This window comes from Aquila chrysaetos, chromosome 5 (assembly GCF_900496995.4).
Source record: "Aquila chrysaetos chrysaetos chromosome 5, bAquChr1.4, whole genome shotgun sequence".
NCBI classification, from domain to species: Eukaryota; Metazoa; Chordata; class Aves; order Accipitriformes; family Accipitridae; genus Aquila; species Aquila chrysaetos.
Window position 1 is genome coordinate 52,197,824 of NC_044008.1, and position 12,860 is coordinate 52,210,683.

Genomic DNA, 12,860 nt, shown 5'->3' on the forward strand with positions numbered 1-12,860 from the left:
CACTAGTTGGTGTTTTCTAGAGGTACAAATGCTTTGTGTTTACCTTCTTAAAATCAGGCCATTTTTATGTTGGTTTATCAGACTGAAAACTTTTGCCCCCAGCTGCTGTAATCCCACATTACTGAGAGCTTCTACAGCTCTCTGTGCCAATGAAATTGGGAGGGGTTTCACATGGAAAAATGGGGAGGCCCAGAGTGAGTAACAACAGCCTATTCTTGATATCAAAAGCTTCTCAAGATGAGACTGAATGAGTTACCCCACTGAAATTCAGCCTGGTTTTGTACCAGCAAAGGGATCCCAAGCCAGGTTTTCAACTCTTGCAGATAGTTCAATGAGATAGATACACACCTGCTGGTGGCCAAGCCTTGATATAGCCAGTGCAATGGACAACAGCATACTGTGCTTCGCCTTCTTTTACTGGGCCAAGGCCGTTCCTAAATGAAAAGGAAACACAAAAATATCACGTTGACTGACAGGCAGAATAGCTTTGTTTTTAAACTACTACTAATGATTTATTATTATTTGCAAGTTAGAAACAACCATCAACCTAGAGTGCTGTACGATGTCAGCTCCATTACAAAGCTATTCAAGCCTTACTTGTTTTCCATAATACATCTTGGAAGTGCTATTTTATGTTGTGTGCTAATGCAGATGTTTGTCCAGGTAGTACTCCTTAATTGAGCATTAGCCCAGTGGAAAATGAGAGTGCTTATGGCAACTAACTGTTGCGGTAAATTAAGTAATAGTACCTGTATCTTTTTCTCATGGTGGTTATTCTGTTCAGAGGTAAATGATCCAGAGGAGCATTTCCACACCTAAAAGTAAATTAATATTTGAAAGCGCTCAAAAATGAATATAAAAACCCAAGTTGAAAATATATTTTAAGATATTTATTAGTATATATAAGTAGACAATAACAGATATTTATTTCTGACAGAAAGTTACAGATTCGTGTTTTCTTAGAACTTGCTGCTTCCACGGGCTGAGCTTTTTGGGTGTGCTACAAACATTTTCTTTATTTTATAAAGAAAAATAGAAGAGACTATAAAAAGCTTCCCTCCTGCCCCCCCAGACCTAAAGACTATTTGAAATAGATATTCTAAGAGTGGCTAAAGGATAGATACACTTCAAAATACAATAAAACAAGGGTGAAAACTAGAGAAGAATGTAAGTCAGGCCCACAGATATCCACACAAAACAATCTCAGTGTTCCAGTAGCTTCCCTGGACGGAGCATTTCAACTGCCATACACCAGCTACAATGTTAATAGATATTTATCTAATGCTTGCAAGAACAGACTATTTACACTATCAAGTAACTTTTAACACATGCTCATGTATATTTTGTGATATTTCTAACTATGCCTAATTGTATAATTTTAACAATCCATTTGAAGCTAAGTAAATAGTTTGAAGGGTAAAACCAGTTCATTTTCAATGGAAAAAAGAACAATAACAATGAAAGAAGTAATCACAAGGAAAGTTCACATTATTTGAGGCTCATTCTTCCCTCAAGCTTTTATTTAATTATTATTATTCTTTTTTTTTTTTTTTTTTTTATACCAGTCACTGCCAAGGAGAAGGAATGAACAATTAAAATAAGATTTGGAATTACAAAACCAATGGGGCCACTGGCATGTATAAAATCACTCTCATGCACTGGAGTTTACAGAATCAGGGTGCTAGGAAATAACCGCAATCTGAAATGTTGTTTTAAGAGCTGGGGAACAACTGTAAACAGGACATTAGGCCTGATTTTCTTTGCACAAAAAAGTCCTCCTCGCATGACCACTATGTGCAGCTTGGAGGAAGAGAAAGCAATGTTCCGAGTATCTCTCTGCCAGGCTGTATTTCCTTCCCCCCAGTTAAGGGTGGAAAAGGAACTGTACCTCTGAAGTCTAATCTTGCAGTTATTAAGTATATAAACCCCTTACAAAGGCACCCAAGAGCCATACATTCAGCTTCCTCACATGACTGGAAGAAAATCTACCACATAACCAAAGTACAGGAATCTGTTGTAATGTGTCAAATATTTTGCTGTGCGTGTTTCATTCCATAACAAATTTTGCATCGTCTGTTTTCAACACATATATTGGATATAGGCTACAGATGCAATTATGTACTTTCCCCCCCTAACCACACAGAGAGAAATTTATTGCAATAGCAAAATGCATTTTATCCCATTAGCACTACAACAACAGAAGTGCCACAAGCCCCAGTCAGAAGCAGCGGGCAGGCAGATCTCTTTAAAGAAGCCCAAGCAATGCAGGAGAAGTTGGAAAATTGCAAAATAAAAACCCTCTAACAATTACTCATTTATCTAGCATCAACCAGCTGACATCTGGTTAATTCATACCAGGCTTAGGTTAATTCCTACATAGCTGGCAAGTTTGCAACTGAATTCCTGTTTGTCTTCAAGATTCTTTTAATATTATTGGTTTGCTGAAAAAATACACAGAGTTGGGCTTTCATTACACTTGCGAAAGCTTTGTTCCCAAAGTATTGATTTGAATAATTTGACTAGAAGAGACAATGGCTTACATTCCAGGGGTGAAGTTGTCATGAAGTTCTCTGGGGAAAGAATCCTACAACCCACACTGATAAAAATAACTGCAACACACAAATGAGGAGCTGTTTTGTCATTAATCATAAAGGAACACAGGTTTCAGTTTTACTCCAGTTCCAAAAACAAGCATTCTGGAAATGCTTAATTCGAGCGTGTCATTACAGCTTCATTTTTTAAGCAAGGTCAAATTAGTGCAACAAAATGTCTGAAGTCTAACCTGAGACGGTACTGGAACCACCACAGGAATACAAGGTAAATGCGTACCTCATTCTGCAAATGAAAGAGCGCCTTGATCCCATGCACATTCTCATTGAGGACTGCTGACCCTCTTTCTTCACTGTTCCAGTCTTCAAGTCCAGGATTCGCCCTAGAAAAGCCAGGCAGAGCAACTGATGTTCAGCACCTAAATTTAATTTCATTTACTACAAACTAAGATAACAATAATTTCATAAGCCAAATGCCATTAACCCAGTTAGAGGAAAAAATACCAACAAAAAATTTTGATCCTGGTCTCACATCAGTTATGTGCCAGCTTAACTAATGATTTCAGTGAAGCTGACTGAGTCACAACAGTGATGGCTCTTTTCTTGGTTGGCCCAAGACCAACTTCCAAGGCAGGGTCAAATGTCTGGAGGCAGAGAAGACAACGACAGCAAGCATAGCTTTTTGACTTGATCTGCTTGCTCCACTCTTTACCAGAACTGTGGATAAAGCAACATACATCATTTCCCTGACAGCTGCTCCTCTTTCCCTGGGCTCTCGTATCTACCCAGAACACTCTCACCATAATACCACCTCACATATTCAGGGCTGCAGCGATGGTGAGGAATACACAAGACCAAGCTCTTCTCCTTGATGATGAGATACAGGATATGTCACAGCAGCATTTGTGGTGGGGCCCTTTCAGAGTTGATAAAAAACTGACATGTTAGCATATTGTTAAAGTTAATTTTCAGCTGGATCAGTGAGATGATCTGATAGCAACATGAGTCTATGCAAAGTCCATGGCTGGACCCTGCTGATCAGCATATGCTGACTGCAAACCTCAGAATCTCACCCTACAGACACAGCACTGAAAAGGGACAACAGCAACCAAGTCATCTCAAGAGAGGACAGCACGGAGGGAGTGCTGAGCCAACATTCCTACAGCAAGTTGGGGGAAGGTCTTTATCAAAAAACAAAGACAGCAAGGCAGTAACAAATTAATCTTTCCATCCTCCTGAGACAAAACAGAAGGCAGTGATTACTACAGATAGGTTCAGATCAGTGATGGCAGGGTACAGTGTATCACCTAGAATCCTATTCTTTATCACCAAAGAACTAACAGAATGGACTTTTGCATCTACAGCTCAATTGCTAACAGATGACTATAAAATCTTGCACATTAGTAACACAGACTAGAAACGAATCACTGGTCCAGATCCACAATGCTTCAGGGCTGGACACAGCCGCAGAAGTGACAGTGGGCAAGAGAAACGCAGTGGAACAGCTGCTAGACAATTAAATGACAGCCACACCAGTGCTGATGACACATGGCCATGAGCAAACCGACATGTTTAAGGTAGGTACAGTATCTCTCAATAATTGAAACCATGCAAGCCTAAGCCTTTACTGTGATATAACTAGCCAAGTTTACAGTGGTACAAGATAGCATACTCTTACTGGGATAAGTTGAAGAAATCATGCAGAATACATTCAAAGTCTCCCTCACCAGATTTCCTCAAAAGTCTCTGTCCAAAAATTAAGTTCTGAAATAATCTTACTGCCAAACATTAATTTCAGAATTATTTTAACTGAAAATACCTACCTCCATCCATGAATGGGAATAAAATAACTATGCAACAGTTTAAAGATCAGAATTTTAGATAAGGAATTAGGCAGTAGCATTTTATTCTTAAGGTATACTAAAGATAACTACTTCTGGAGCAAAGCCATCTTCATCAACAGAAAGTCAGACTGTGTCATTTTGTGATCTCCAAGGTATACCTCAGATGGTTAAGAAGTTAACAAGCCTGGGAGCAACTCCTAAAGATGCTTCATTTGGGAGCAATTCCTAAAGATGCTTCGTTTCAGAGCACTGGGCTATATGTTAATATAGATGTATGATTCAAGCATGACCTAGGTAAAATCATACCACCGTATTTCCCAGCTCAGTTACGATGATGTAGGATGGATCTGAGGTTCAAACACGCTTCCCTTCCCTGCATCAGAGAGTCTGTCTCTCTGTCTCATTTTCTATATCAAAGCCACAGTCTATTTCCCCATCCCCTCAACTAATCAAACAATTCAGAGAAATAAAATATCATTAGGCAGGAGACAAACTGACTCACAAAGGCAATACATGATGAAGCAAATAAAGACAGAATATATGTGCAGGACCCAACGGCTGTCTATGTATGAGCATACAAGCCAAATCAAACCATTAAAAGCATTTTTTCTCTTTGGACACAATAACTTTGTCATACACATAAACAAAACCATAGTTTTTGTGCACTTTTTTTTTCCTATTCCAATACAAATTCTCGAAGTGACACTAACAATCAAAAAACAGTGACAGTAAACGTAACTCAAAGAGCTAATAGAAATGTCTCAGTTTTTATCATCCAAGAGCGTCTGTAAAAATAAGTATACTTCACAATTATGTGGCCGCTAAGCCTAAAATTGCTGACACATGTTCCTTTGGCACGTCTGGAACCCCCTACAACAAAAGTCATAGTTTTTAAATTTAGCTTTTTGTTTGGCAATGTCTTAAAAATATGTATCAGATAACAAACAGTAACCTAAATCTTGCCCTGACTTACAAAATCACCGCAGGGGGTATGTGAGGGTATGAGTCAGAGAAACGTTTGGTACATAGATATTATGACAAAGCTCTCTCAGCAGCTTGTTTCAATAGTCTGTCATGCATGTATTAAGCTTGTAGAGCTCTAACAATATAGTGCAGATTTTGATAAAGAACAAGCAGTTTGTGTATCATATATTATTAGCAGCTTATGATCAAATTATATTAAAAAGAGAAAGAATTATAGTTGAATAGACTAAGGACAAAGTTTCCAATTTAGCTCAAACAAGCCTGTCAGTGCACTCCCTGGGATAAAAGGGATCTCCTAAGACATGGCATACCAGGGCTCGTATCTCTGTTGGAGCTTTTAAGTTAATAATATTGGTGTAACCAGGTGTGTAGAGCATACCTGGAAGAGTAAACTGGGAAACAACCCACTGTGAGATCTGTATGCAACCAATGTGGCCGTGCAGCACAGGCAGATGCTAGCTTTGGAAAAAGGAATGGTGTCATACTCCCAAGTGCTTGCACCCTGTGTGTCTTGCCCATAGTCTTGCATACACACCCCCAAGAGCTTTCTCTGTTTGGAGAGCTCTCCTGTTTAATAATGGCAACCTGGATACAGTGTAACCCCTTTTTATTTTTGTGCTAACTGCTCAAAAAAACATCTTCGTTTCTAGACCTAGACTTACAGCATTTAGCTTTTACCACATAATTCTAAAGAAGTGCAGAGAGATGGAAAACAGTGAAGTCAGGACAAGCTAGAGTTGTACCACAGTACTTGTCATGATTTCTTTTTACTATGACAATCTGCAACTGTGACAATACAATGTCACCTGGTCTTAAGTCAAAACTCAGAGCTGTTTCTCCCCAGGCTCCTCACCACTCCATACCTGACTGAGAAGGGGATGGACCCACACTGCTCCGCTTCTGCCAGCATGGAATTGCAAAATCATCTTCCACCTGCTTTAATATCATCTACAGTTTGCTGCAGCTGCTCATGTGATGGACCTTGGCAGGTCCCATACTGCAGTCAAGGAAACTGGCATAAATCACAACTCAGTGTCATACAGACAGCTCAGTTCAAGAAGGTGGCACACTCTGAGGATGGCTCCGTCACAGAACCGTAAAATATTCATGTCTCTGTGTGTTCCTGCCTCTTCTACACTGGTGCTGCTACCTTGGTTTCTCCACAGCAAACACACATAAAGTACATTTGATGTAAAAGTTGGCAATTATATTCTTATTAGTAAGAAATATTCTAGGACGGTCTGACAACTCCTGCTAACCAAATAGTGCACATGCACATTTTTTTAATTCCTTCTTCTACTTTCTTCAGAAGAACAGTTTTAACAACCCAGTGCCACCACCAGCTGGATCCCTTATGAGCTTCCCCATAAATTGGTAATTGCATGTAGTTCATTTTTATGTTAAACTTTTCCCCTCTCCAGCTCCAGACACAACCCTTGGATACAGCAAGTGCAGGATGCATGTCTCCATCACGGCACTACTGTGACTGACTCGGCTGTCTTATTACCATTCACAGCAGCTGCACAACTCAGAGGAAACCAGAGTTTACTCTGCTGCAAAAGAGAAAGCAAATAAATGAGAGCAATGCTTATTAAAACCAGCACATAAATCTCTCCAGTTGGTCTGGGTATAACTGATAATTTGTTGAAATCTACCCACTACAGTCCCCATTCAGAAGGCAGTATTGCTTAAATCTGTAATAAACCAGTTGTCCGCTGAGCAGGAACCCACCATGTGACTCAGGAACCTGATGTCAGCTGTCATTACTGGAAAGGGCTGTCAGAGGGGACCACAGAGGTGATGTGCAAGAGATTCATTATTTGGGTAAAATTAGAGAAGTCATTTAAAACTCTTCCCACTAAAGAGATTAGTTAGTAACCAATTCAACTACTGAGGACACATGCCAGAAACACTCCCTTCGTGTTATGCCGCAGCGTGTTTTCAAAGATGCTCTAAAAAGGTTCTCATAACGATCAAGGGGACAAATGTTCACATTGGCACCGATATGCCCCTTGTGTGTGCAAATAGTGAACAGATTATGCATGAACCTTCCCCTTTTGGATCTCCAATTGCTACTGTGAATGTTCAAATACCTTTCCTATGCTTGCAATGATTGAGATGAACTTAAGCCAAGGACTGGCCTGGGTCTACTGAAGTTCATGGGGTTTCAAATCTGGGAGTTTGGCCCGAATCCATCTTTACACAATAGCACCAGCCTGTTAGAAAATTTGTCTCTCCATGTTTAAGCACTGCATGCTAAGGCTTATAGCCTGGTAATCAAACAGTCTGTTCTTTCTTACTTTTTTCAGGTTTTTGGTTTTTGTTTTTTTTTTTTTTTTAATTGTGGATTCAAAACTCCCTAAGCTTCAACACCTAATTCTACCACAAATGCCTTCTCTGCTGGATTTCCAGTTCCTAAGAATCCTACAGTCTGTAATTAGAAAGAAGGATTGTTACATGAGGGCATACTTTTGCAAAAATTTCAGTGCAAGTTGAAATGTCTGTCTCTAAAAACAATCATATGGTATTCACATCCAGTTTGCAACACGGGAATACCCCTCTTTTGCAACAAAAGACTACCACCTGTTTACAAATATCAGAAGAAATTTGTTTTGGCCTCAGCCACACAAAAATACTGTTGGCAAAGTACATGATACAATTTTCCATTTCCCTCTAACTCATCAGTAAATAGACTGCCATCTTGCACAGAATCTTGGACCTGATAAGGAAACAGCCTGAATTAGTACATGGAGTCTCATCTTGCCCTCAATATCTTCAGCAACCGAGCAAGCTTCGCGCTGTAGTTGATGGCGTCTTGACTCACAAAGAACAAGTTAAATACTTCATAATTATTCTCAGCCACTGGATTGTCTACATATTTCTTTCCAGGCAAAATAAAATAAAGGATAAACTAAGTTTGGTTTGGACAAGATAACAAAAGATGACTTTGTGCTCATCAAAAATACTCCACAGGCTACTCAGGGAAGACAAACAGGACACAGGAATACTGCACCCAAAAATCCTTATGAAAACTAAAGCCATCTTTATCTTACTATGAAAATGGAAAAAGCAAGACAGGGATGCAGCAAAACAAGAGGAAATAATTAAAAATAAAAGCAAAGTGATGGTCAAGGTACTGATGCTTCTGGACACAGCTCCAAATGTAAGTTGACCCTCAAACTGGAGGGTCAGAGAGCAAAGGACTTCTGTGGTGATGCTCTCTATTAGTACATTGACTCTTTAGAAAGTAGTGGCAGAGATCAGCTTGAAGATGCATGTTCTCAACTAAAACTACTAGCTGCCAGCCCATCACACAGAAGTGCAATACTGCAAATGAAATATTTATCATTTGTAGGGAGGCAGCACAGAAAAGTCTTTATCACTCATGAGCGTAGCATCAAAAGCCAACTCTGTTACTGTACCTCGGGATATCAAGGATGTGCATGAAGACAGCAATGGTGGTTGGACATTGACTCCACAACAGTTTGTACAGATATAAGATACAGGCCACTGCTGGGGATAAACAATAAAGTTCCAGAAAATGAAGTGAAAGTCTTCTGTTATTTTTCATTCATCAGTTTACACATATGCACCAACTACAGCTGAGCATTCAGCTTTACACCAACTGAGGTATTCAGCTGGCAGAGTTCCTCTTGAAAACAATGGATGCATTATGAATATGTGAACAGAATGTCTTCAATAAGAAGACTAAATAGCCTAAATTTGATCAATTTATATTAAATTACTCTTGATAAGCTCATGACAGAGCAAAGCAATTATTCTGCATTAATTCAACAATTAAAAGAAAATAAAAACCTTTAAAAATTTATACCCTTACAATTGTAAGGGATAAAATTGTCTCTCATGTTTAATGTAGCTCAGCAAGTGCTTTAAGCTCTATTAAGTTTAATAAACATACATCCACCCTGTGGATCCCAATATAAAAAAAAATTACACATGATCTAATAACATATTAAGAATCAAAACTGAAATGCAAACACAGTATTTGAAGGCTCTCCTTCCAGGAACTTATGTTTACATAAACCAGAAGCAGCTAGCAATATACAAATAAAACAATATACACATAAAAAAAAAAAAAAATCATGGTCACACAAGCTCTTCTCTCAGCATTCTGGGTTTTATTAGTTACATAAAGGTAATGTTCATAAAAGCACAAACATATCTACCACGTACATACACATATTAGACTACACAGTCCCTGTCCTGAAAGCCCAAGTCCCTGCCCTACAAATGACAAGATATCTACTGTAGGGTTGGTGAGACAGAGAGCAACTGCCATAGCACAGAAATATGCTGCTGGTCATCCAAGTTTCCTCTAAAAACAGAGCATCCCTTCAGGATCACAACACCAAAGACAGGAACTATGTGGGGTGAATGCACCAAACGATACAATCCTAATAAAACAGTACCCACAAAAAATGCATCTCTCTGGCCCCTCATTGAGGGGAAAGCAAATACATGAGCAATAAGAATAGCCTGAACACTCAAAACAAAGGTGGACTTAAGACCATCCTAACTTCAAATTACAAACTAATCGCAGAACCACGACTGGCACCAGTTACACTGTGCACCCAAAGCCAGCACCAATTTTACAGCATGCCTCTCTCGCTCACGTCAGAGGTTACAGTGCAGCTCTCACAGGCAACGCCTGCTAACCTGTTGCTTATTTTAACACCACTACTTCATATGCGCTGAGAAGTTAAAGTCTGTTAAACATATGACAAAAAAGACACCAATTCTTGGTAACATTTAAAACACATCGAGAAGCCATGAACAATGCACAGTTCTAGAAAGTAAGAGCCTGACGAGGTTGTTTTTACAAAACAGATTTGCTAACTCATGATGCTTAACTCATTCACCAAAAACCCCTGCTCATTCACAAACAACCCCAGCGTGCAGGCACTGGCATTTCCAACACGCTTGCCTTCCCCTGCATCAGACGCAGCACCGACACGTGGGACTGCTGCCAGGGCTCACGATGATGCACAGCAGATGGGCTCGTAACAGGCAGCAGACTTTTTTCTCTTTCACACTTCAGATTCATGCCGAACAAGTATCATAGCTGCATTGTTAGTGGTGTACATACTGTTTTAATTCACACGTGGAAAGGGTCCATTCTCCAGCCAGTCTCCCCTGTGGGTGCAGGAGCCCCTGGGTTCTGCTTGGAAGGTGTCCGGTAACGCAGGTCATCCCTTACCGGTGTTACAGCCTTTCTGGACCGTAATCACAACTTCAATTCCTGGCTTACAGAAACCTCAGGACATGGGGGGACAGAGCAGAGAACATGTTCCTGATCATGTGGAGATGGTTGATGCGATCTAAATCTTTCCTGATATTAAAATCACTACCCCATCAAATCTTTCAAGGAGCGGGTCAGTAGGACTTTGAGTGCTGCAGGTGGGAACGAGGTCTCCCTATGGACACTTCCCACCCTTGTTTCCCAGCTAGTCTGACTATACAGAGAGGATGGGACCTCCCCACAGGAGCCTGCGCCCTACCAGCAAGGCTGTATGGCAAGCCAACGTTTATTTATACCTCTGTCCTCTGCCGTATAGGATTTTGTGCCCCGGCCCAACTTCTCCAGAAGAATGAAGCCACGGGGACAGTGGTATATCAATATCCCTTGAGAATACAGTACAACTGTAAAATCAGTCAGCCTCACGCAGCCTGGAACAAAATCAGGGACCACACAGGACTTCCCAGCTGTCATTATACGGCACACGTATCAACCAAGCATCTTGCGGGATGGCAGGCATAAAACACAGTCGCTCTTGCTCCAAAGCTGGCAGTCCCTTCCACCCAAATGTTACGAGACCGCTTTAGCTCTCGCAGGCTGGGCTTCACTGCTCTCGTGTGCTTGTTTTATCGGGCAGCAGGAAGCAGCGCCGTATCCCCGCCCCACTGCACATACCACTACATTACAAAGCATCGCTAATACACTGATAAACAAATACATTAGTACACAAAATAAACAACTGGCTCCAAGCGTGTACTTGTTGGCAGACATTAACGCAACCTTCAGAGGAGATCCACTCCTTTACTCCTATTTTAAAGATGAGGACACTGAAGCCCAAAGGAACGACTTCACTTGCCTGCGGTCAGCCAGAAGCAGAGGTGCAGCTAGGAACAGGGTCCAAGCTCATATAAGCAATATGAGTTCTCAACACACTGTAGCTGTAGATAAAAATTCTCAGTAATATAATCCACAGTGATTCCCAGAAAGTCCATAAAAATCTCATGACAACTATATGCTTATCAGGGCATAATCAGCTTAAATGAGAAATAAACATGATTATGCTTCCAAAAGAAGACTATAGGCTGGGCGGCTGATTTATCTTTCCTTATACCCAGTGATAACCTCTTGATGTATCAGTATAGAACTTGAAAAAAACTAGCTCAAATAAAGAAAAGAAATTTCACTTGAATCTAATACTCCACTTTCACAATGCTACTTAGAACTAGGACAGGCTCTCTGTTGCTCATTTTTCTCTCCGCACTCTTGAAAAAATTCCTGAACTACCTACCCCGTAACGATGGCTAATGTTCCACTTATAAATATAAACCATCAAAGCTCACTCTCCTCACTAGCCAGCTTCTCAGGGGGACTATTTGAACATCTCTAAATATGTTAAGGTTTACATCATCTAATTGCAAAAGGCGTTGTATAAGCATTAGAGTCAAGTTATGACATTCTTACAATAGAATGAAGAGTCGATCCAATCAACAGCAAAGTTAAAAATATAAAAAAAGAAGTAATGCAATTGAAATGTAGCTATTTTTAAATATCTGTCTGTCCTCTACTTACCAACTGGAGACACTGACCCACAAAGGGGGAATTGAAAAGCTTTCTCACCCCCTCTTGTTTTTCAATAAGAAACCCCTCACGTTACACAGCTGTTTGCTTAATACAACTTGTTCTTATAAAAGCTCATGAGGCCAAAAGGTCTCTACTGTGCCTGCCTTCATGTTTGACTAACCAGTCTGCATCACGTAATTCTCCACAGTGTTGGGCAAATATGCATCATTTTAATTAAATTAAAAAGGAAACTATGTGGGCTTTTGAGCCTTGCTATTGAGTTAATTCTAAGGGACTATCTGAAGGGATAGTGTTACAGATCACATGCAAGTCTCTCTGCTGATGGACCTGGAAAAACTGGACATAAAAACCCAAGCAAATAATTCAAAGCACATGTTGAAAGTTAAGTTATAACACAAAAAACCCAAAAACATTTTAAGGACTAAATGTATTTTGAACTCTCAGCAATGGGTATCTTACGTATGGGAAACGTGCAGCATACTAAATAAAATAGCTTACAGAAGCCCATACAGATGTGTAAGCTCTCCCTAGACATAAATACAACAGCATCCATCTCCAGCTTCAGTTCTGTATTTGTAAAGTGGGACAATGATCCTCTCTTCTTTCACCCTTGCATTGTCCACTTAAACTTTAGCAGCAAAAGCT

The 12,860-nt window shown here is 40.1% G+C and overlaps 1 protein-coding gene across 3 annotated transcripts in view; it reads right to left on the reverse strand.

Moving 5' to 3' along the window:
• ARNT2 (aryl hydrocarbon receptor nuclear translocator 2) overlaps positions 1-12,860 on the reverse strand; it is a 107,790-nt gene that overhangs the window by 43,341 nt on the left and 51,589 nt on the right. For all 3 annotated transcript variants that reach the window (XM_030015342.2, XM_030015343.2, XM_030015344.2), the window contains 3 exons: positions 2,830-2,932; positions 750-815; positions 349-434 (listed from right to left, as the gene is read on the reverse strand). In XM_030015342.2, the coding sequence (XP_029871202.1) occupies positions 349-434; positions 750-815; positions 2,830-2,932 (255 nt within the window). The remainder of the gene's footprint in view (positions 1-348; positions 435-749; positions 816-2,829; positions 2,933-12,860) is intronic.